At 34.8% G+C, this 25,320-nt stretch overlaps 1 protein-coding gene across 2 annotated transcripts; it reads left to right on the forward strand.

The window, feature by feature from the left end:
- The first annotated feature begins 246 nt into the window (after window positions 1-246).
- On the forward strand, window positions 247-14,439 carry LOC130049303 (uncharacterized). Of its 2 annotated transcripts, XR_008797807.1 has the most exons (3): window positions 247-1,043; window positions 2,268-2,597; window positions 5,689-14,439. XR_008797807.1 is itself a non-coding variant. In XM_056146710.1 (2 exons), the coding sequence occupies exons 1-2, from the start codon at window positions 541-543 to the stop codon at window positions 2,413-2,415; spliced, it is 651 nt and encodes a 216-aa protein (XP_056002685.1). In that variant the 5' UTR covers window positions 273-540; the 3' UTR covers window positions 2,416-2,597. The 2 variants fall into 2 exon arrangements, 1 of the variants encoding a protein (XP_056002685.1); XM_056146710.1 differs by lacking the exon at window positions 5,689-14,439 and having other exon boundaries at window positions 273-1,043.
- The last annotated feature ends 10,881 nt before the right edge of the window (window positions 14,440-25,320 follow it).

Below are 25,320 nucleotides of genomic sequence, written 5' to 3' on the forward strand. Positions count from 1 at the left end.
AGAATTAGATCTGTAAATTGTGAGGGAAAAGATATTGTCGATATATTTCGACAAACACTATCTATTATGTATATAATAACATTTATGGCGAAACTTTTTCCTTATATTATTTATATTAGTTAGTACCGGGTAACCCGTATTGTACCTCTGAACATTAAACCCCGTCGGGAAACCCTATTCAACATTAGCACAGTTTGTATCTGAACCAATGAAAACTTGTGTATAGATCACGTGTCTACTTCTGTCAGAAAGTTTTGATTGTTTGGACTTGTAGAAAGCGTGTTGAAATTTGAAAAATCCAGTAATTTTTATAGTTTGTGCATTGAAGATTTGCACTAAGTATAAGTGACTTGCAGTTTTGTTTTGTTAACTAGTACATGTTAACATCCTCGTGGGTTGAATCATTGGTACAGTAACTTTGTGCACTCGTTCAGCAGACGCGTCGCGTCAATGACGATGGCGGATTAAACGTGCAAGGCGATAGTGATAGGACATTCATATGTGCGCCGTTTGGATGTTTATTTGCAACGTCACAACATAATGAACTTACGTTTGGACAACGACAAATTCCAAGTTTCATTACGGGGAAAGGGAGGTTTATGTCTTAGACATATTCGTTTCAATGCAAAAATTCTGCACTTTGACACAACCCCCGATATATGTTTCATGCAGATCGGTGAAAATGACATATCGCCCCGTAGCGAACCAGGGAAAATCTCACAGGACATTTTTTCGGAGACTTGTTATCTGCGCGACGGAGTTGGCGTAAAAAAAGTTATCGTTTGCCAGTTGTTGCGTCGGCTGCCATATGCGTCCTGTCCACGGTTTAACGAGATGGTACAGTCAGTGAACCACTTGCTGAAAGAAAAGTTATCGGACGTACAAGGGATTGTGTTTTGGCCACACCGTGGATTCTGGGAGTCACTGTCATACATCTGCCCAGATGGAGTACACCTGCTATGTACTCAAGCCAATGATCAGCCCATGAGGAAGTTTCTGTGGAGTATAAGCAACGTTATAATTATTAACGCCAAAGATCTCAGGTCAGTATAAACACATCAAAAATTAAATGCAAACTTGAGTTATTTTAGGCCTTGCCTATGTAGGCCATGATTGTTATTGGTGTTTGAAACACTTTAAAAAAGCATTCTTCAATATCTTCAAAGAAACATTGGGTATAATGTTTATTTAAATAATTACAAAGAAGCAGTCGGTATACTGTTTCATTATTATTAGCAACATTCAGTATAATGTTTACATATTACCAAGAAGCATTCACTATAATGTTTCATTATTGCAAGAAAACATTCAGTATAATGTTTTCAGAATTACCAAGAAGCATTCAGTATAAGGTTTACATAATTATCAGGAAGCATTCAATATAATGTTTCATTATTGCAAGGAAACATTCAGTATAATGTTTACATAATTACCAAGAAGCATTCAGTATAATGTTTCATTATTGCAAGGAAACATTCAGTATAATGTTTACATAATTACCAAGAAGCATTCAGTATAATGTTTGCATAATTACCAGGAAGCATTCAGTATAATGGTTCATTATTGCAAGGAAACATTCAGTATAATGTTTACATACTTACCCAGACACATTCAGTATAATGTTTACATAATTACCAGGAAGCATTCAGTATAATGTGTCATTATTGCACGGAAACATTTAGAGTGTGGTTGCAGAGTTATATACATATAAACTATATATCTGTCTATATTTTAAAGTAGCAGCAGGGCAGAGTGCAAGGCCTGTGCTATAGAGATATATAAAATGCAATGTCTATTACACTGAGAGGCATTTTAGTATGATATTCCATTGTTATCAATCAACATGAGTATGATTTAAAATTAGGGAAAGGTTAACGGTATGACGCTACTATTACTACATATTTCCCTGACACCTACTTATGGTACTATATTTATATTCTTTGATAACTAAAAACAGCCTCCAGATTTGACATTTAGTTTCTTTCTATCAAGTTATATTATATTATCTATATATTATTGTGCCTAGAGATGTTCTTTGGGTTATTGAATTTCTGTCAAATTCAGTTATCATAGCCCTTGTTGCGATGTACAAGTCCATTTTATTATACAGGCGAACTGTTTATATCTATGCTGGATGTCATGTGGTATACTGTTTGGTGTTTACAGTAGTATTAGTTTGCCAACTTTCTCACTCATCAAGTTTGTTGGAAGTTGACATGCCCCTTTTTCCTTGATGCCCAGATTTACTGTTGTTAATTATGTTTTAGCAAACATGCCAAAGGGCAAAGCCACTTCAAGGAAGCGACCAGCTTCACCCCGGCCCGCTCCAAAGAAGTCCAGTCGTCACAGTGTAGCACCACACAACCCGTCTGTGGAACAAGAGCCTGCAGAGTTGACACCCACCATAGACTATGAAAAACTGGCGAGACACATCGTCCAGGAGCAAGCACGGGCCCAAAATGCAAACGTTCCCCCAGAACAGACGTCTCCCAATTCACGGCACCAAATGGATGGGACTTGCTAGGACATACCCACCACTTCCAACCAAGCCATTTCGAGTGACAATGTCACCACCATCCTTGACGCAGTATTTCAGGGTGAGTCAGCACGCAATCTCACACCCATTACAATCAGTGATAACATACCCTTAGGGGCTACAGTCCCTATGAAAACCAAGTGCAAAATCTGGGCCAATGAATTTATTGACCTCAGAACACTACTGCCCAATTATACAGATGATCCCCTTTCAATCACCATACAGGCAGGGAAAATTGATGTAGAGCAGGGCCAAAAACAAAAGTATCCGCTCTCCATCAACCAGTGGATTGATGCTTTTATAACATTTATGTCCATATACCTTCAGAGATATCCAGCGGAGGCATGCAATATCCTAAAGTACTGTGCATACATCAGGGAGATTAACAGATTGCATGTTGACGAGGCATGACGGGGATATGATGAAACTTTTCGCAAGTTAAGAGAATCCTCCTTACTTCCATGGCAGCAGCCATTACCGGAACTGAGGTTGCGGGTTGCTGCCATGGGACCAAAATTATCAGATAAGTCCCATCTCCCATATGATAAGAAGTCTAATTTTCGTCCCCAAAAGGTGTGTTTCGCCTACAACCAGGGTGATAAATGTTCAGTCTTCCCATGTAAATATGTCCATGTGTGTCAGAATGTGGCAATAAACATCCCAGAACAAAGTGTTTTGCTAAACCCAAGCCCCAGCCACACCAACCATCCCGTACCTCTTCCAATCCCAGTAAAACCAGCAATACTACGTAAGGAGCTACTAGGTTATGATTCAAATAAATCACAATACTTAGTTGAGGGATTTTGTAGAAGGTTTAGGTTAGGTTGTGTAGGCGCACCCTCGCAGTTGTGTTAAGTAGGGCCATATAAATATGTCAGGAAAAAAGCGTCAATAAACAGATCAATTTGTGACAAATTCTGTAAACACAACCCTTTTATACAAAAACAATATGTATATATCATTAAGTGCATATTGACCTCTTATACATTTTTCACCAGACCGACAGTCTCTACATCAACTCTGTATCACGTGATCAATCATCAAGATAAAAACATATCGTGTATGTATAAATCGTTAAATTGGCACGATATCCAGATATCAATGCAAGTTGAAGTTAATATAACTTCAAAGCATATTAATTTTTTAATTTGAAAAGTGCTGAGAGCAAGTTTATTGTGACTTGTAACATGTCTAATTTTTGTATTGAATATGCAAGATGCAGCGATTTTTAGACATACGAAGTTGAATCTAGCCTGAAAAACATATTTTCTGTTGAAGCCAGAACTTGGTCCCCTAACTTTCCTCTGGCACTGAAGTTCACATGTCACATAAATCAAACATCTTTCACTTAAAAACCTCGGGGTGTCGTGCCAATAATGAAATTTTTATGTACGGAAACCCTGTTTATGCAAATTAGTCCATTGTGAAAGTAACTATACGTGTAGATTAGGGGCGATATCAAGATCACAATATAATATGGATATTACTTTAGCATGTATGCTATATAAAGAAGAAATTGAAACTTTTTCAATATCAAAGAGAATTAATATAACCCATTTGACAGAAACTTTTACGCGATTGCAGTTTACCATTTGACAGAGGTGGTAAATAACGAAACAATATTTTGACATTTCCAACCACAAAAGGACTGTAGATATGTACGTCATGACATTCGTCGTGACGTATTTTTCATTGTGACGTCGTGCAATATGCCAGTGCGGTAAAGTATATTTATGTACAGCACTGGTATTAAACAATTTATGGGGAAAGACTTAACTCAACCGCGCTTGGGATCTTCACCACAGAATCATAAGTCAACTAGGGACCATGTGGAGGCCATTAATGAGTACATATTGAAAGAAATACAAGCACAACGAATAGCAGGCCCCTTTGATGATCCGCCTTTAACAAATTTTGTTACATCACCATTAGGCATTGTTCCCAAATCAGAAGTAGGTAAATATAGAGTAATTCATGACTTATCATTCCCCGAAGGTCAGTCAGTTAATACATACATTCCTCGTGAAAATTCCAAAGTTCAATATGATACAATAGACAAAGTTATTTCACTAATACAATATTTTGGGCGGGGGGCTTTTATGGCAAAATCTGACATTAGGGATGCTTTCCGCATAGTGCCCATACATCCATCAGACTATCATTTTCTTGGGTTTACCTGGAAAAGTAAATATTATTATGACCGCTGCCTCCCCATGGGAGCCAGTAGCTCATGCAAAATATTTGAGGAGTTTAGTCAGGCTCTGGTTTGGATCATACTCAACAAATATCATGCATCGGGGATATCCCATATCCTTGATGATTTCTTTTTCATTTCATCCAGTGTCGAAAAATGTCGGGAGGACTTATCACGGTTCCTTTTTTGTGTAACCAGGTTAATATACCTATCAATATGGCCAAAACTGTTGCCCCTACAACACAGTTAATTATATATGGCATCGAAGTTGATTCTCTCGTCATGGAATGTAGGTTGCCCAGGAGAAAATTATAAAAAATTAGCAGCAAGCTCAGTGATTTATGTCATCGGAAGAATGTACACCTATGTGAATTACAATCCCTTATAGGCTTGTTAAATTTTGCTTGTACCTGGCACAGGTAGGGCTTTCTTGCGACGCCTTATCGATTTAACTTGTAATATCTCAAAACCCTTCCATTTTGTTTATCTCACCAAAGAGGCACGTGCTGACCTAAGTATGTGGTTCCAGTTCATCTCGCACTTCAATGGAAAATCAGTTTCCCTCCCTTAACAATGGGACTCCTCTGATTACATAAGTCTGTACACGGATGCGTCAGGGTCAATTGGATTTGCGGCAGTGTTGGGATCACACTGGTTTGCGCAGTCTTGGTCGAAAGAACTTGATCATTTCCAGATTGCAATTAAGGAACTCTTTCCCATTGTCTTGGCTTTAGAAATATGGGGAGGACAACTGCAAAATAGAAGGATTCTTTTTCTAACCGACAACATGTCAATAGTACAAATCATTAACAAACAATCTAGCAAAGACAAAACTATCATGATACTTATCAAGAGGCTTGTGCTTGCTGGCCTTTACAACAATATTCACTTCAAAGCCAAACATATTAGGGGAAAATTGAATGTAATTGCAGACAAGCTATCTCGTTTTCAATTCCAGGCAGCTCGGCAGCTAGCACCGGATCTGGAGGAATGTCAGATACTCATCCCACACTCTCTTCTACACATTTAGCACATGGGGCACGGACACTTTTATCAGCATCCTTGGCATTATCAACTCAATTAGCGTACCGGCGATCATGGCAACTCTTGCAAACATTTCAAGGTCAGAGAGCTTTACCCTTGCGTGTGGTTGACATATCCAACTTTATACTCCACTTGCATGCATCCCATTTTAGTGCAAGTACAGTTTATTCCCATTTTTCTGCCATAGGCTATGTACACAAGATACTTGCATTACCGGACCCTACACAGCTGTTTATTGTGAAAAATATACTAAGGGGTTATCACAGGTTGTCTCCCACAGTGGATTCACGTCTGCCAATTGCCAGAGATATCTTGCTTCAGATTATCAAGGCTATACCCCACACCATTTCTGTTTTGGATTATCGTATCATGTTAGAAGCCCTTTTCTCTATTTGTTTTCATGCTTTCCTTAGATTGGTGAGGTCACAGTAAAACAAGGCATTACATCAGATAAAGTCATTCACCTTCAAGATGTAGAGTTTCAATACAATGGCTCCATTCCCTCCAGAGTGCAATTAGTATTGCGCTATTTCAAAACCCCAAAAATGAATAAGCCTGTCACAATTTGTGTAGAGGGCTCCCCCACACTGGACCATTGCCCCGTCAAATCATTACACCGTTATCTGTCGCATTCAGGTCATACATCTGGTCCACTTTTTCAATATAGAGATGATTCTCCGATTACGTACAATTATGTTTCCAAAGAACTTTCAAACATCATTAAGTATGTGAGTCTCAATCCTGCACTATACAAAGGTCACAGTTTTCGCATTGGGGCAGCAACATATGCAACACAAAAAGGGTACTCGGAGAATTATATCCAACAATTAGGTCGCTGGAACTCTAATGCCTTGAAACGCTATATTAGCATACCTACACTTTCTCTTTGATCACTTCACCTCTCCTGAATCAGCCCATTCGTTGGTGAAGTTCAAATATTTTATGCAGGTCCGTGTTTAACTGCTGCATCAAGTTGTTGGCTCATTTCACTCATTGGCTGTACCCGGTTTCTTTCTATACAGGCCCATTTTTCACCATATATAACTTTTACCAAAAATGCCAGTGTCCTACTACCCAAAAAATGGGGTTTACCATGCACGTCAGTGTTTAAGTGTCGCAATTATGAGGTCATTATGCACGTCAGTGTTTAACCGCTGCAACAACGAGGGTTACCATGCAGGTCAGTGTTTAACTGCTGCAACAATGGGGTCACCATGCAGGTCAATGTTTAACTGCTGTAACAACGGGGGCTACCATGCAGGTCAGTTTTTAACTGCTGTGGAAAAACCCAATCCATTTCCCTTCCCACTTTAAAGTACCTGTTTTAGGCATATTTGCGTGCTGACTCACCAACATGGTCCAACCGAAATATCCATTAATTACCTCCGTTATGGTTGAATTGTAGTTAAGTTTTTCACAACTTATGTATATAAATGTTTGAATTTGTTACACAATTTACAAGACAGCTCACCTTGGATGGCTCTGAATATGATTTGTTAATCATATCTTTGGCCCTTTTTGTTCGCCATCTGTTTGCTTGTTGTACACTTTGGAACAAGTTTCCAAGGTCTGTATTTTAACTAGTCATTGTTTGTTATTTGTGATAATCATGTATGGGGAAAATCAGGACAGATGTGTTGAAATCCTATGTAATTACATTGTATGTATCTACTGATTTTCCCCTGGTTGAACTGGTCAGTACCATATTTATCTGTGAAATTATCTATATGGAGGAAATCAGAAATGATGGGTTTATATATTGTGCAAGATTATGACAGTGTTTGTGGATCGCTGATGTCCCCCCTTCTTTGTATTAACCTTTATCTTCGTCATTTGTTGTCTAAAATAAATGACATATTTCATTCTCATACAGTTTTACAGTGTTGATTTTTAAAGCAAAAACAAGCTTCGGTGAGCTGTCCTCTTGAAAAGGAAATAGTATGAGACATAAAATATATAGTATGTATATAATAACATTTATGGCGAAACTTTTTCCTTATATTATTTATATTAGTTAGTACCGGGTAACCCGTATTGTACCTCTGAACATTAAACCCCGTCGGGAACCCCTATTCAACATTAGCACAGTTTGTATCTGAACCAATGAAAACTTGTGTATAGATCACGTGTCTACTTCTGTTAGAAAGTTTTGATTGTTTGGACTTGTAGAAAGCGTGTTGAAATTTGAGAAATCCAGTAACCCACCACCTCCCCATCTTAAATCCCACCTATATATATAAAAATGTAGCTTAATTATTCGTCATCTTATTGTAGCCCTTTTTGTTCGCCATCTTTTTGCTTGTTGTACACTTTGGAACAAGTTTCCAAGGTCTGTATTTTAACTAGTCATTGTTTGTTATTTGTGATAATCATGTATGGGGAAAATCAGTAGATACATACAATGTAATTACATAGGATTTCAACACATCTGTCCTGATTTTCCCCTGGTTGAACTGGTCAGTACCATATTTATTTGTGAAATTATCTATATGGAGGAAATCAGAAATGATGGGTTGATATATTGTGCAAGATTATGACTGTTCGTGGATCGCTGATTTCCCCCCTTCTTTGTATAAACCTTTATCTTCGTCATTTGTTGTCTAAAATAAATGACATATTTCATTCTCATACACTTTTACAGTGTTGATTTTTAAAGCAAAAACAAGCTTAGGTGAGCTATCCTCTTGAAAAGGAACTAGTATGAGACATAAATAGATATCATGATATATTGGGTTTTAACGTTTGTTGGTTTCTTTATAATTTATTTTGTTTTATTTTGAGGAAAAAAAATGTAGATTTCATTTTTTTTAAACGTAAGATTAAAGCAAAATTAAAGATTTTGACTTTTTTCTTTATAATTGCTAGAAAAAGAAAATTGACTTTTCTTTTGAATGTTTGATGAATCCTGTCATATACTTTTTTTGCAAATACTTTAATTTCTGAACATTATATGCTTCCAGAAAGTATTAAAAAAATCGATACTTTAGTAAATGTACATGTGCATTGATGTATCAAATTGAACCCCTCTGCATCACAAAATATCAACGTATTGTTACACCCTCATTGAGAACCACTGAGCCAATTTCAATCAAACTTGGAACAGTAAAGGTGGTCCTATGAAAGAGACTTTTTAACAGGATGGGTGTCCTACAAAATGTATCAGAACTACAATTTGTGATATTACTATACAAGCATCCTGAAATGTATAGGGGTACAGTAGGAAACTTGTCAAGTTTTTTAAAAGGAAAAATTAAAGCAAAACATGTGCATGTGTGAAGTAATGGCTTTCAGTAAAAATACAGAGGTTTTGAAATGGACAGAAAGCCTACAATGATGCTGAAATGTTTTGGAATCCAAGTAATATAGATACACACTGATATCATCCAGAATGAATCAAGCATCCATCAGTTTTTGAGGATTAGTTGCAAAGACATGTAAATGATTAAGTATTTTCAACATAATATAGAAAATATACTCAGAATAGATTTCTTATACATATCTATTGTTGGATATTTCCATATGCCAAATCCATTCTCAAGATTCTATCTACATGGGAATGTAATTTGTTCTTTGCTTCAAGCCTCTTCTTTATATCCCCTTAACATGTGGATAGTTTTATAAAAATTACTTTGACTGTGGTCATTTTTTGACTTCATTCACAAGAATATTTTTCTGAAACATTGAAAAAAGGAAGCATACTATTCTTATGTATTTAAGAATATGTCTTGTTCAGGTGTTATGTGTACTGATTGTGGGATACAAGTGTGCTTAATTAAAGAATTAAGCACATTTGCCGACATGATATGCGCTTACAGTTAAAACAAGTTTAGTTTGGAAAAACATAATATAACCTATGATATAACCTGCATATGTATACAAGTTTAGAAGTTATTATGATGAAGTAGGATAAAACCATGTTACATCAAACTGAAGAAAAAAGCCAACCAAAATAATAAATATTATCGTTATATAAAAGATATGTAAATAAAAAAAAACTCTCAAGTTTCGAATCATCCGCAGCTCACAAGTTGGCGAAAAAAATAAACGTCTTAACCATATACAATGTATATTTACACCCAGTCACAGTACCTTGAATAAGAGTTTGCTCAAGCATAATTTTTTTTCCTTAGAAAAGTTTGTCTTTCATATAGAGTTAATGTAGAATGAAAATTTTATTAATTCATCAATCAATTGTCATGGCTATTGTTGACCCAATTTACACTAAATCAGTAAAACGTTCAACAGAATAAAGGAGATGCTTCACTAACAGAATATCACTTTCCTATGGACTCTGGAGAAATTGAGATGTACCGATGTATAATTTATTGTCAACAGAGCGTGGAATCCTTCTCGCCGTGTACGTCCTCATTCTTTCCCTTACCAAAATTGGACCAGATTCATTTTTTCAAGAGGAAGATCTCAATTAGTCCACTTTGCTTCTCTGATATGATTGATTTGGCACTTAACACTATAATACAATGTAACTTCATTGTTTAATTTCATGAAATGTTGTCAGAAGTCAGGGTTCAACCAGGAACAAAGCTGGATCAAATTTTAACGTAGTTAGGGTCAATTTCAACTGGAATATTAACTCTAGTTCGTTTTCCTACGTTGGTAAACGTTAATTTGAAAAATGAACCACACAGTACATGTTTAGGTTTAACGCATTTTGTGTCATTGAACAAAATTGCATGATCATATATTATGTTTCTTCAGTTTTCTTTCTGATTTTTATTTAGCTGAATCAAACAGATACATGATATACATAATTGCAAAAACTAAAACATAATTGCAATGCAAGCAACAATTCGGTCGCTAACATTTTTAGCACTCTAAACAAATAGGGAAAGACACTGATATCTTTTAAACACGTTAACACTGTCATAAAGAAGACCTGAATATATGATTTTGAAAGAAAATATTAATGCATCAAATGTCATTTAAACCTTTAAATTTACTATTGCAATGTGGAAAGCGTGATACATATATTTGCTCATTGATTGATTTTAAGAGGAGTATTTAATCAAACATGTACTCTTTATAGATTTTTATTGAAGTATCGGATCTATTTGGGGTGCGTATAAGGCACCTTGTATTTAGATTTTTAGAAAAATTGCTTCGAAATGTTTAATGTATCATATGATGCACGTAGCATCGTTTTTTCTCAGCGCGGGGCGCAACCGGAGGAAATGTCGACTTCACTATAACCTAAAATTCTTGACAAGCAAATACACAAAGCTTATAATTCATCACGTTATGTCTGATCCTCAAATTCCTTAAAGGGGTTAGAACTAATTAAAGATCTGAGAAGTCACCAAATCTTGATTGCTGAAATCGTGCGGGAAAATAGCGCTTGTCGTAGAATTCGAAATTCCAAGCACTGCTACTATAAAATACTGTGGATATGTTTTTGGAGGGGGATACCTAACTACCTTCCCTTGCATTTGAAAATTGCTAACTTTGTCTGTAAAACTAACGGAAAATGAACATTGTCAAAAAATGGGGGGAGGGGGTCAAACATTTCTCATGACTCTTCTAGTTCTACGTGACTACATAATTATATAATAAGAAATGAACAGAATAGATCGTTTTAATACACTGGATATATGCCAAGTTATGATGCGGGTTACTTATGTGGTACATGTCCATAATTATAAACGGTATTTAAAAAGTTGAACTGCATGTTCACTACATACGCCAAATATCCTTTTCCTGGGATCTGAACCAGGAATTATGAATCTAAACGTAAATGGAAGAAAATATGTAGAATAATCAATACATGTATTTTGTTTTAATGACGTTGAAGGAGGGGGGGGGGGTGTGGGTCGTTGTGGCACGGTCCTGTAGCCTTAACTGTTAATAATTAGGCAAGGATAATGCACTTGACATGAAGTGTTTACCTTCTGACAGACTGGTGAAGCAAATTATTTCGGTAAAAACTTTTTTTAAATCATTACCCTCCCCCACAAAATATCTACTAGCCATGGAGTTCCAAATCCCTTCAAAAGTGCGGTCACACGATGCATTTTTTAATATTATCCGATTTCCATTAATCTTTCCCATTTTACTTTAATGTTTGAGATTTTTTGTTATTTAACTTTAGCATGAATGTGTCAAGTTTCCGTAAAAGGAATTAAATAATTTGAATTATAAAAAGAGAACTCTCTATGCGTCTTAAGGAAGTTTTAAACTCGACAGTTTCAGTCCATTCTAGCTAAAATGTAACTTTTAAAAGACCAATATTGAATGAAAAATTAAATCAGTAACTAAGGTGTAATCTTCTCACGATTCGGCGTCTCAACATCTCTCGTATCAAGAATATTTGAATATGTATCGGGCCACCATTTTTCCTCTCCTGATCCTATGGAGATGACAAACAGAAAATACAATTACTTCACCCTAATTATCGTACTGTGTTGAAATCGTGTAAGGAGTACGTTTATGTTTGAGGGTCTCGTGCATTTTCGAGATACAAATATCTGATATGTCCTAGAATTGTGCGGAAACGGATGGAACCATAGCGTACTTTTTTGCATACCAATCAATGAAACTATTGGGAGCTGTTTCTTGCAAGTCTCCTGAAACAGCTAAACAGACTTAGTAGTACAGATAGATAAACAGACAGTTTGACAGATATATATTTTATTTTAGTATTTCATATAATTAATTCATAACCTAATAAACATTAAATTCATAACGTAATAGATAATAAATTATGTTTGAAAAGAGTTTTGGAAGGAATATATCTGTTTTTAAAGAAGTCCCTATACTATCACCACAAATATACATTCTTGTTGCAGATGACGCAATGCAATGATCACCATGTTTCTGTTCGTCGTTTTGCACCCACCGCATTTGCCCCTCAAGGTGGAAAAAAAATTTGAAAACTAATTGCTCATCTAAAGGGCACCACCACTCATCTCCCAAAATATGATTTGGCTTTTCATAAAATGAAAACCACAATTGATCCCAGGGTGAAAACGAAAATTTTGAAACTTTATTGCACATTTATATGACACCGCCAATTATCTTCCAAAAGATTAGTTGGCTAGTAGGTAAAACAGGGAACCAAATGTATGAAATCTGGGAACTAGGTTTTTTTTTTTTATAGAAAAACAATTTTTGAACACCATTTTGTTCCCATTAGTACCTCGTTCGCACGACATAATATATCGTCTGCACGACTTTTAAATTACCTCGTTCGCACGAGTTAATTATCTCGTTCGCACGACTTATTTTCTCGTTAGAACGACATATTTTCTCGTTCGCACGACACATTTTCTCGTTCACACGACATATTATGTCGTTTGCACGACATAATATCTCAGGCGAACGACATAATTTCCTTATTTTATTTAAAACTTCTATATTTGTGCAGTCATTTTTATCACCAATCGGGACTGTACATTTCTTTAATATGAAATATCACTTGGACATGTTTTGTTAATCATGAAAAGTCAAATTGAAATAATAATAAATATCGGTATAAATACAAATCAATACTTAAAATATGATGATCGTATGTGCCTCAGCTCTTTGTCTTTCAAGAATGTTGTTTTTCCAACACTAACCCACATAAGATATCAAATCACTTGGAAATTGTATAACTAGGATGGACTGCTCTAACTTAGCCATAACATCCCGCTGTGTCATTCCATTAATACATTGAAAGTCCAGATATTGCAGCTCTGGGGTGCATTTATTTGTAATGAATGCACGCAACAATTAATATTGTTGAACATGTTTTTTTTTTTTGGGAGGGGGGGGGGGGAGAGTGGACACGTTCATATGCTTTTGGATTTTGTTTGTAACGTTTGGAATTTTTTTTAAATCATTTAATTATTATTTTAAAAAATAATCCTCACTTCTGATTAAAATAATACTGTAATTTAATTGACATCATTTAAAAAAGTTTTACGTACAACAAGGAAATTGGTTTTCTTTTTTAGTTTCAAAGAAAATTTTTAACCATTTATTTACAAAAGTAACTTAGAGAAAAACGTATTATTTCACATGTTTTAAAAGCATCACGAAACCGTTTTTAAATAATGTTTGAAAGGAAGCTAGATAATCATGGTTACATGAGGAACATGTTTTGGTTCCAGCTGACAAAGCTAGTAACAACATTGTCTCTAAGGCTCATTATTACAACTGTATTTTAAACGAACTTGGCATTAATTCCACTTTTAGTAATCATACTTATACCCCAACTGCCCTTTCAAAAGATGAAAATCTTCAAAACCATGCTTCAGTTTTAGACACATTCAATATCCCAGTCAATGGGTCGAATGAATATGAGTTACCGTACCTATACTGGATTCCTAAACTACATAAAAACCCTTAAAAACAAAGATACATTGCTGGATCCAGTAAGTGCTCTACCAAGCCCCTATCTTTGCTCCTCACAAAAATATTAACAGCTGTGAAGGAGAAACTTCAAACTTATTGGGCGAATACATATACCAGAAGTGGTGCTATTCAAATGTGGATTCTAAAAACATAAGAACTTTTGGTAAACTTGAAATCGCAGAATTTCTCCCAAATCAATAACATTAAAATATATGACTTTTCAACATTACACACGACCATTCCTCACGATAAATTAAAGACTAGACTTTTTGACATCATAGACAGTTGCTTCTTCAACAAAAATGGAAAACGGAAATATTCATATCTAGTGATTAGTCATTGAAAAACTTACTTTATTAAACAACACTCTGATTCCACGCACAAGTACTCTGAAGTTGAAATAAAAAATATGCTAGAGCTCCTCATTGACAATATCTTCGTGGTCTTTGGTTATCAGGTCTTCCAACAATATGTTGGAATTCCCATGGGCACGAATTGTGTTCCTTTGTTAGGTGACCTGTTTCTATATTCATACGAAGCAGAATTTATTCAAAAACTTCTACGCGAGAAGAAAAAAAAATATATCTCGCTGTGGCCTTCAATTCGACATTTAGATATATCGATGATGTTTTGTCTATTAACAATAATAGCTTTCATTCATATGTCGATTTGATATATCCCTGCGAGCTCGGAAGAAAGATCACCACATAGTCGTCCACTTCTGCTTCATACTTAGATATTTTATTGAAAGTAGACATTAACAGCAAACTGACAACTCTAGTGTATGACAAACGGGATGATTTTAGCTTGTCCATCGTCAACTTTCCATATTTATGCAGCAATATTCCATTATCACTTGCATATGGTGTTTATATATCTCAACTGATTCGATATGCAAGAGCTTGTTCTGGGTATAGTCAGTTTTTAAATCGAGGTAAGCTACTGACAAACAAGTTGATGGTACAGGGGTTTCAATATTCTCGATTGAAGACAGCATTTCGGAAATTTTATGGTCGTTATAACGACCTAGTTCGTCAATACAACCTCGCATTGGGTCAAATGCTGTATGATGTATTTCATACCGATTGTTCAGCCGTTCTTGGCACACTGATTGTGACTGCGGATAACTCCATTTACCTGATCAGGATATAGGGCTCACGGCGGGTGTGACTGGTCAACAGGGGATGCTTACTCCTTTTATTAATGTATAGAAAACAAAAGTAGTTATTTTTAGGACTGGAGCTAAAATTAAACCTACAGAAAATGGAATCTGAATGGTCAGCCACTCGAGATTGTTGACATATTTGTATATCTTTGTATTTTACTTAACTTTATTGGTAACTTCAATTGTACTCTAAAACAATTAGCCTGTCAAAGCAGAAAAGCCAAGTTTTTTATTGACATATCAGGTTAGAAATATGTGTTTGAACACAGAACACTGCTTTCACTTTTTGATTCATATGTAGCAAGTATTCTGAACTATGGTTAAGTTTAAGGTGGTCACGGTGTATTTTGAAACTGGGAGGCTACCTATGAAAATTATTCGCTTTTTTAGGGTGTTCAAATTTTGGTTTAAAGTGTTAGGTAGTGAAAACTGTATAATAATAAATTGTTATGATGAATTATATGTTAAATGTGATAAAACGAAAAACTTTAAAAAAAAAAATTTGGCTTATTGTATTAAACAAAAATCGTATGTTACGGGTCTAGGATATATCTGGTGTGAACAAGACGGTGGTAGTTGTAATGCTTTTTCCAGTTATAAAACAAAGATTAGTTTAGTAGAGCAAACTACCTGTTCCTCGAAATATATTGTTTATAAGCATGTTATTGATCACCTTTCCTGTGTATATTACCTTTGTAAGCCTATACCTATTATGTACAAAAAGCAAATTAGTCGTATTTGACTATTTTCTCACAATCTTGAAATCGAGAGAGGACGTTACAACAATGCACTTAGGGAAAATATAGAGTATGTGAATTTTGCAAAAATAAATTGGAGGACGAATACCACTTTGTTTAATATGTCCTCACTTTGAAGAACTTGTGTAAAAAAAAATCGACAAAAAGCATCTATATTCATTCTATGCAAACCATTATTGGTTTCAAAGTTTTTAAATTGAAACTCGGTACCTATTCATTGCCTCACATGTGTGGGGGACCAAACGCTTCTCATTTTCCCCATATTTTATTTTCTCTCTTAAAGCTGGCTTGTTTCTAAAGCGATACGTTTTGGACATTTTGTGATTATTGATAGAACAAAGGACCGAAATACATTTTTGTGCAAATCATTTGTTTGTTAATTTTCTAAAAGTTGAAACAGAATTTTTTCAGAGTCCCGCGAGTATGAGGGACCAAACATTTCTTGCGTATCCCGTGTTTTTTCCCCTCTGTCTTCAAGCTGGTTTGTTTAATTGATAAGTGTATTATATTTTGATAACTCAATAGAATAAACGAACGAATTACAGTAAAGTGACAGCCGTTTTTTGTTTGTTAAGTTTTTAAAGTTGAAACACAGTATATCTTTATACTCCCGCGAGTATGAAGGACGAAACGTTTCTCGCGTCCCTCATATGGTTTTCTCCCTTCAAGCTGATTTGTAGAAGTGATTGGTTTGGCAATTTAATGTTAAATCATAAGGACACAAAAATGGAGTACATTGTTAATCAAAACCTTTTTGTTTGGTTTTTAAAGAATTCTTTCACAGTTGAAACAAAGTTCTTTTTCAGAGTCCCGCGATTATAGAGGACCAAAAGTTTCCTACGTCCCCCATAAATTGTTCTCTCTTCCGGCTGATTTTCTAAGAGTGATGTTTGGACAATTTAGGATGATTCAATAGCTCAGAAGAAGGGTATTAACATGTATGTGCAAGAACTTTTTGTTTTGTTGAGTTTTTAAAGTAGAAGGACAGTACTTTATTATAGTCCCGCAAATGTGGGGGACGAATATTTTATCGCATCCCCCTTGTTTTCTTCTCTCTTCGTACACACTTTTAAAAGTGTACTTTTTAATTATCACAATCTTTTATTATTTTTGTAAAAGACTGCGATGGCTGTGTATATAATTTTTAAAAGTAGCTTTGTTTCACTTAGTTGTTTAGAGCAGACTCTACTGATATCTCCATTTTCAAGTGAGCAGGTGGACACATAGTCGCTAGATGCCCCCCATCAAACTTCTCTCATCTGAAAAACTAATCAGTTTTGAACATCCACAATACATGTACAGATTCAAGAGATGAAGTATATATTTTTTTGTGATCTTGTTTTTAGTGTGGGTATCTTTTTTATTTTGTCCCCCACAGTACTTTATGTGGCTAAGTACCCCAAACTTCACCTCAACCAGCCAGCCAGAGAGAGAGAGAGAGAGAGAGAGAGAGAGAGAGAGAGAGAGAGAGAGAGAGAGAGAGAGAGAGAGAGAGAGAGAGAGAGAGAGAGAGAGAGAGAGAGAAAGAAAGAAAGAGAGAGAGAGAGAGAGAGTTAAATCACTACATCACCTTACGGTTACCACGACTCTACTAATCATGGAGAGAACGTAGACGTCAATACTAATATAAACTTTTAGTAACACTCTTCACGACACATATATTATATAATTTTATCAGATTGGTAAGAGTTGGGGTGTCATTAGGCTAGTCAAGTTGTTCCCTAGTACCTGTAAATGTTCATCTATTACACATGTGATATAGAAAAAAATCTGCCACAACATTGGTCGAAATGTCGAATCGATCACAGATACAGGTGTTCCACGTTTTAACGAAAATATATCTCGCTGGAAGACATAAATAATTATTTCCTGTTATTCTATTTTTAATATCAAAGGTTTTTAAAAAGAACTGTTGTAATTAATATCTAATTACTAATGTAGTAATATTTAATTTCAACATGCACCATATACATACATGTATGTACGTACGTTAAAATTGACAACCCAGTAGCTAAGTACTTCGTTACTAGCTTGAAAATACGGATGTATATTTAATTGCTGTTATAGAATTTAGAAATTCATTCAAAATTAAGGATTATCTCCCTCATGCATATCTCTTAACCTTGGACGAATTTGGTCCACTTTTTTGGCATGCTGTTTTTGGCTATATTTGGCTCTAAAACTTCATAGTTATTTCGGATTTCAAACATTTCGGTTGATCATCACTGAAGAGACATTATTTGTCGAAATGCGCATCTGGTGCATCAAAATTGGTACCGTATACGTTTTATATGTAAGATAACTGAATTAAAAAAATCGTATAAATACGTTAATGTTGTTAGCAATCAGTTTCATGCATTATATTTGGTATAGGTACTTGTATAGATGGTTGAAAATTTCGCGAAAAAAGTCAGAGATATTCCAACTATCTAGCTCTAGAATTTTGTAAAAAAAAAAAATGAAGTCGAGTTATTAAAGGTCCATGCGTGTCTTTGATTTGATTTTTTAAATTCAATTTATTCATAAATAGTTTTATTTTGGAAAGACACAACGTCCAAACATATTCCTGTGACTTTTAAAAACGAAAATAGAATGATTTCAATTCATCATGCGGTGGATTTTTGATCCACCTCCATGACTCGAAAGGCAGACACCATCTGCATTCATTATGTGCAGATTTTTATGGCAAAATAGGTAAAGCATTGATTGTTTGACTGGACATACTTATTAAATCGCAAAGTAAGTACAGGTTTATGAGGTTAAATGGTGGAACAGTTTGTTTCAGTTCTATGCATGCAACATATTGACTTTGCGTATCGAAAACATCCGATTTCCGCACTCATTCTTTTCAAAAATCCATATTGTTTGCAGCTAACACCCGACACCATATTGATAATGAAAGCATATTATCAATGGATAATTGAACATGCAAAATATAAATCTGGATGTTGCATGCAACAGTATTTGTTTTCGCTAAAGTTTATTCATAATTTATTTCAAATCAACATCTTCCGCTAAGCAACTCATCTTCAGCGTATATTCCAGACGTTATAATTACATATTATGTCATTTTCATTTAATTGGGATTAGAAGAACATTCTAGGTGGGTAAATAAAAAGAATAATTAAGCATAGTATGGAAGTTGAAAAAAATGAAGAAAAAAAAATTCGGCGGTATATAGCCAATAACACCCCTTGTTCTTTCATTATTTACCGCAACTGTTAAATCGTCTGCGTGCCGTATACTCTTTATTTCAGAATTATTTATCACAACACCGTTAATGCTGTTATTTGGTGGGTTTTTTTTTTCTAATCGCTAAGATTTCTGCTACTAAAAGAAAAAGGAGGGCTGATAGGGGACAGTCTTGTCTAATTCCCTTGTCATCGAGCATAATTTAAAAAAGCATCCATTATTTTTCATTTTAAAGATTGGTTCTGTAAATAAAATTTAAGTTCATTTGATAAGATTATTTCCTAAATTGAATTTATTCAACACTTTAAAATACAATTCCATTCCACAGAATCGAATGCTTTTTCAAAATCTAATAATTGTAATATTCCTTTCAAATTTTCAGTTTCACAATATGCAAACATATATATTAGTGGTCTCGCATATCCCCCAATATAGCGTTCTTTTTAAAAGCAGTATGGTTTTCATTAATTATATTTGAAAAATGTCATGTGAATTTTAACCAGAAAACTTTATCTAGATTATAACGTGATTGGAAGAATTTATTTGGAATGAAAGGAGGAAATGCACTATATCCACACAGGAAAAAATGTCCTGATCATGTTTACATGAAACGAACTACAGGGAATTCACCAAACCTGTAAACAGCATAAACAATGGGATCCGATTTCTTGAACGTTGAAATAAATACATGGTCCATGAACAGCCGACGTGTCCATTTTGAAAATCACACATATGCATTATTCCTGAGTTCTTGTATGCTAAATGTTACAGCGACTAATTGACATGCAGGGCACTTGGTAAATATGACCTTATTGCATTGGTGTATATTGTAAACATCCTTTATTTGGGAAAACATGACTTTCACTCTGTATTTGCAGTCATGTGTAGCCTTCTTCTAGTTTAAAAGAAGTCATTAATAATATTGTACAACAGTAGACAAGTAGGTTTATATGAATAACTAAAATAGTGATTGTATTTAAGTTCTTCACAGCTTAGGGCTCTAAAACAATTAATCCAAATAATTTGCTTAAATCCACCATATTAGTAGAATAGAAACCTTCAATCATTGGCGAAACTAACTTAAAATTGTAAAACATGGTGTTCAGTGGTGTATCTTATAGTCAGTCTACCCTTATTTTGCCTACTTCAGGATTCACGCATATGTAGACTCAACATGCTCAAGAATTTATATTATACAAATGAGTTGTGGCTTATTACAGTTGTGTCCATGTGAGGCACCAGGGAAAATATCAACCTAACAGCTGAACTTTGTTCTGTGTACTGTGTTGTATAACATTTTGTTATTTACGTGGCAATACTAAAAAGATGTGTGCAACGATATTTTCAAATCGAAAACGTTTAAATTCACTTTTATTTAGTCAAAAATGCAGTTTTAGTAAAACGTGATCTACAAAAAAGCAAACCTCCTGCCAGATTCTAAACCGTACTGTACAGATCAGCGGTCGACGTGCTAACCTGCTGAGGTACTCGTCTAATCTAAAAAGAAAAGAAGAAAGAAACAAATATCAAATTGCTGATATTTATATGTCCACCCATGGTTCAAAAGGAAGTCAGCCATTGTGATGCTGTAGAGTACATATGTACCCCCTAATCCCGAATTCATGTTGTATTACGTATGACTGTTTGATATGTATTATTGATATACCAAGTATCCTGACTTACTGGATTTATCTCTTTTAAATTGCTATCTTTGGTGACGTATTCTTCAGAATACTTCGATTGTCCATTCTGATATTTTGCGAAAAAGAAAATAGAAGACTGTAATTATTTACTTGAAATTTTGAATAGGTATACACATGTTTTCACAGCATTAACCCCAAAAGTTACCAACCCATGATACTTAAAATGAAATAGAGTAACTTCATGATTGCTTCGCTTATTACTACATCATTAACAAATAAAGGGAATCCGCTTATTTTTAGTGCAAACCATATCAAAATGCAGACACTTATTTAATATATAGAGAGAGTGATATGCTTTGTACTCCACAAATTGGATATATATTCACATGGATCATCTACTCATACTTGTATGTATTTACAAATGGTGAACAGGTAACATATTTAATTACCATCTATACAGAATATGCATATCCAGTATACAATATTGTACTTGAATAATGTACATGCCATTCTCAAGTTGGATGTTGTCAGTTATGAATACAAACATGATGATGAAAATCAGAATCCTGATGTTTTTTCCGTCATTTAAGACAATGTAGGGTATTACCTTGTGTATATGGTCGATGTAGTGAGCACACTACTTTTGGTGAAGGACTCCTTGAAACGCGTGATGCCTTGGACATGCTGATCCTTTGTTCTAGGTTTTGTTACAGTCTGTAGATAAATCGTCATTGAAGCCCACACATTTTCAATTGACTTTAGAGGCAAGGATTTCCGTTATTATGTCGGTCATACCATTGTCTGCCATAAACTATGTGATAGATTTACATGCATGTTTGTTGTCATTATCCTATAAAATGAATTACAAGAAAGGTAGGATATCAAACTAGCTATTGTAACTGTAACGTTCAGGACTCCTACAACTGAGTGCCCTTAGGGACAGGTGAAAACTACCAGAAATTGAGCGATTCTCTCTACAATCGCATATATGCAAGGAATTTTAAATTCATATCCATGCAAGGTGAAGATAACGAACAGTGATAAATCTCATAACTCCTACAAGCAATACAAAATAGATAGTTGGGCAAACACGGACCTCTGGACACACCAGAGGTGGGATCAGGTGCCTAGGAGGAGTAAGCATCCCCTGTTGACCGGTTGGAAGGCCTCTACCACAATTTTAATTTCATAATTCTTAGAGCAGATATTTTGACTCCTGGAGACTGCCTAAATTGACATAAAGCGTTTATATGAAAAACAATCCAATAAAATACCTTAAATACTATTGAAATTAAGTAGATACTTGATAGGAATAGGTTACCTGTTCAGGTATTCTAAACATCCATAAATGATTTAGTCCTTACTGCTATTGATACGTTTCACTGATATCCATGTGAGAGATACGACCTGTTTAAATTTAAGGAGTTGTGGTACACCAGAGAAATATTTGAAATGAATATTTGAAATGAACGTCAAGTGGATGATATGTATAACAAGATTTTGAAATTGAAAACATTCAAATTTACTTAATTTAGTCCAGAAACTCAGTTTAAGTAGAATGCAAGCTGGAAAAAAATGTTAAACCCCTGCTGGATCTAAACATGCATATATAGTTCAGTAGCAGAGGTGTTAACCTACTGGACTACTCAGTCAGGCGAAATTGTTTTAAACGAATAGACAAATATAGCTGCTATTTATATTTCCATACATGTTTTAAGAGGACATCAGCCATTATGATGATATAGAATACCTCCTTAAATGTACATGCAGTAACTTACAAACAAAACATTTCTAAGAATTATATTAATACCTAGTATAGCCGATATCCATTGAGGAATATCCTTCCAACAAAAGATAGACAGTTTTATTCCAGGATTCGTTGGTAGATAAATGAGTCCATCACTCCATTAAAAATGCATATGTTTGTTCGTCCTATATATGAAATGCCGGCCCAAACATGCACCTGTTATTTTAACAGTGTGTTATTCTTTCCCAGTAATAAAAAAAAATACATCCAACCAATATATGTTCATATTGTTGGTACTTTAGTTACCATGTATAACAAAAATTCTGAAATTAAATTGTAAAATAGCTAAAACGTCTCATTTTATCGATCATTTGTATGAATGCTTGAGCTACCTAACACACTTCTTTTGGATCTTTAATGTATCCTGGTGAACGAAAAGTATGTCGTTTTCTGATGTTCCAACCGTTCACAAACACAACATTTCTAAAATTTATCCCCGTCCTTCAGAGCTTTGAGACACAACTGGATCCGCACATGATATAGATGAATGTATAAAATTAGTAATTCTACATTATAAAGAATTCAAAAAAGCTAAAAAGAACAATACAGTGGGTTAAATATAGAAAGTGTCAGGTTCTTTTTTGTGTCTGATGAGCTGACAAGTCTTGGAAACAACGACCTTCCAACCAAGTTCTTTCCGCCGCTTTCGAATTAGGTTGTGGGATACGCATACACCAATCTCTTCAAAGAGTTTTATCTGCAATACTTGTAAAATTTCACTCTATTACACGTGTGTAGTCATTCCATTGTTTATGGACAATCAACTGTTCATAAACTTTAGATGCAGAGATTTCATTGAAAACTATATCATTATGATAACCATAGAGCTTCCGAAATGCTTATTTCATATAAAACTGTTGAAACCCCTGTACAGTCCCGGAAACGTTCTACTTTACCATTAGTTTTATTCGCTCACCACAAACTCCGGTCAGCTCAGTATATTCCGTTACGCTACAACTCCAATATCATCGCTGCCACAGGCTTTCAGATATGCACCGTTGACGGCATGACGTCACAGTTGCAAAAGCGCGGTAAGTTATAAAGCTGATGTTTGGGAAAAAATTATGACATCCACAGCAAAACGTACGTTTACGCGATCATTCTGCACGTAGTGGTTCCATATTATCGACATCAGTTTCCTTGCATCTAATAGATTAGATTATCATTTTCTTTCAAATTTCTTCAAATAAATATTCATAGACCGTTTTTGATAACGTACTATATAAATCAATGAAAGAGAAGGTAAGTTAAACTAAAATAAGTAAAAATGTAGAGTCAAATTATTTGATTCAGATAAATGCAATTTCGCTAGAATCAGATAAGAAAACCTCCATTCGTATTCATCTTAAAATAATTTGCAGGCCTATTCCTTGTAGCTGTACATGATGCCCGGTGGATTTTTGAAATCATAGTTTACGTTTTCATCTTTTGACGTCATGGATCCATAAATAATTATGTGAGCGGAGCGTCATCGACGTAGTATATGTGAGGTGCCGTTGATAAACTTACATTTAGAAATTTGTGCACAGCAATATAAAGAAATTTAAGTATATATCCGGTGCACATTTATGAAAATGGGGATATAGGAGGGGGGGGGTGAATTTACTCAACATCATTAAACAAGCAAAAATTGCAGTCATCATTATCTATATTCTAAAACAAATCAGCGTTTCTTTGCAGGTTGCATTTGAGACATATGATATAAGTACAGGTTCATACATATAGCTTTGCTTCTTTAAAAAAAAGGGGGGGTCGACAAGCAAAAATGAAGAAGAGAAAAAAACTACCCACACTGTTACTCTTGTTGGCATGAAGCAACTTAGTGTATTGATTTTATGATATTTTTAAATTATATTGTACATTGCATTATTTTACATGGAAGGCATATTTGTCATAAAAAGTGGAAAAGATGGATACCCCCCCCCCCCTCCTCCTATATGCCCATTTTCATAAATGTGCAACGGGTATATACGTACATTTCTTTATATTGCTGTGCACAAATTTCTAAATGTAAGTTTATCAACGGTGTCTCACATATACTACGTTGATGACAATTTGATAAGAAAAAAATGCTTGTGTTTATATGAGAAAAGAAAGTATCTTATGATTCATATGAATTTTATATCGAATTATTTTTAAGTCCCCTGTAAACTATCACCCAACACCAAAATACCCCACTGTTTGAACAAATCAAAATCAACACCCTTACAGTACATGTATAATTTGTTATATTGTAATCAATTTGTTCGTGTATATTACATATGTATTTTGTGTCCTTCAGTAAAATTCATAAAATTTAATAAAATGAGCCCTTATATGGTCCCATCATGTCATCAAGAACCATGCTTTAAAACCCTATACAACAATATTCACACAGTTTTGTCATTTCTGTTCCTGTTGATCTATAGCAGATTTGAAATTCAGAATGACCCATTCTATTTTGCATTTATTTCTCCTTGGAAGGGGTCCAAGATCCCCCTTTATAAATAAAAAAATTATGTGAAAAGCTTACTTTGAACATGTGCCCCTACTACAGGTGTACCAACATTAAATTTGCCCCATGAGGATTTTTTTCAATATGTACTGTATGAGAACTACAGGTATCTGTCAAACATATCTAATGACACTTTCA

Source organism: Ostrea edulis, chromosome 8 (assembly GCF_947568905.1).
Source record: "Ostrea edulis chromosome 8, xbOstEdul1.1, whole genome shotgun sequence".
Lineage (NCBI taxonomy): Eukaryota > Metazoa > Mollusca > Bivalvia > Ostreida > Ostreidae > Ostrea > Ostrea edulis.

What these genes read in the sequence shown, in the direction of transcription:
- LOC130049303 (XM_056146710.1), top strand. Translation starts at nt 541, where the DNA reads ATGAACTTACGTTTGGACAACGACAAATTCCAAGTTTCATTACGGGGA. An exon ending in ATTAACGCCAAAGATCTCAG is followed by an intron (nt 1,044 to 2,267) that starts GTCAGTATAAAC and finishes ATTATGTTTTAG; the next exon opens with CAAACATGCCAAAGGGCAAA.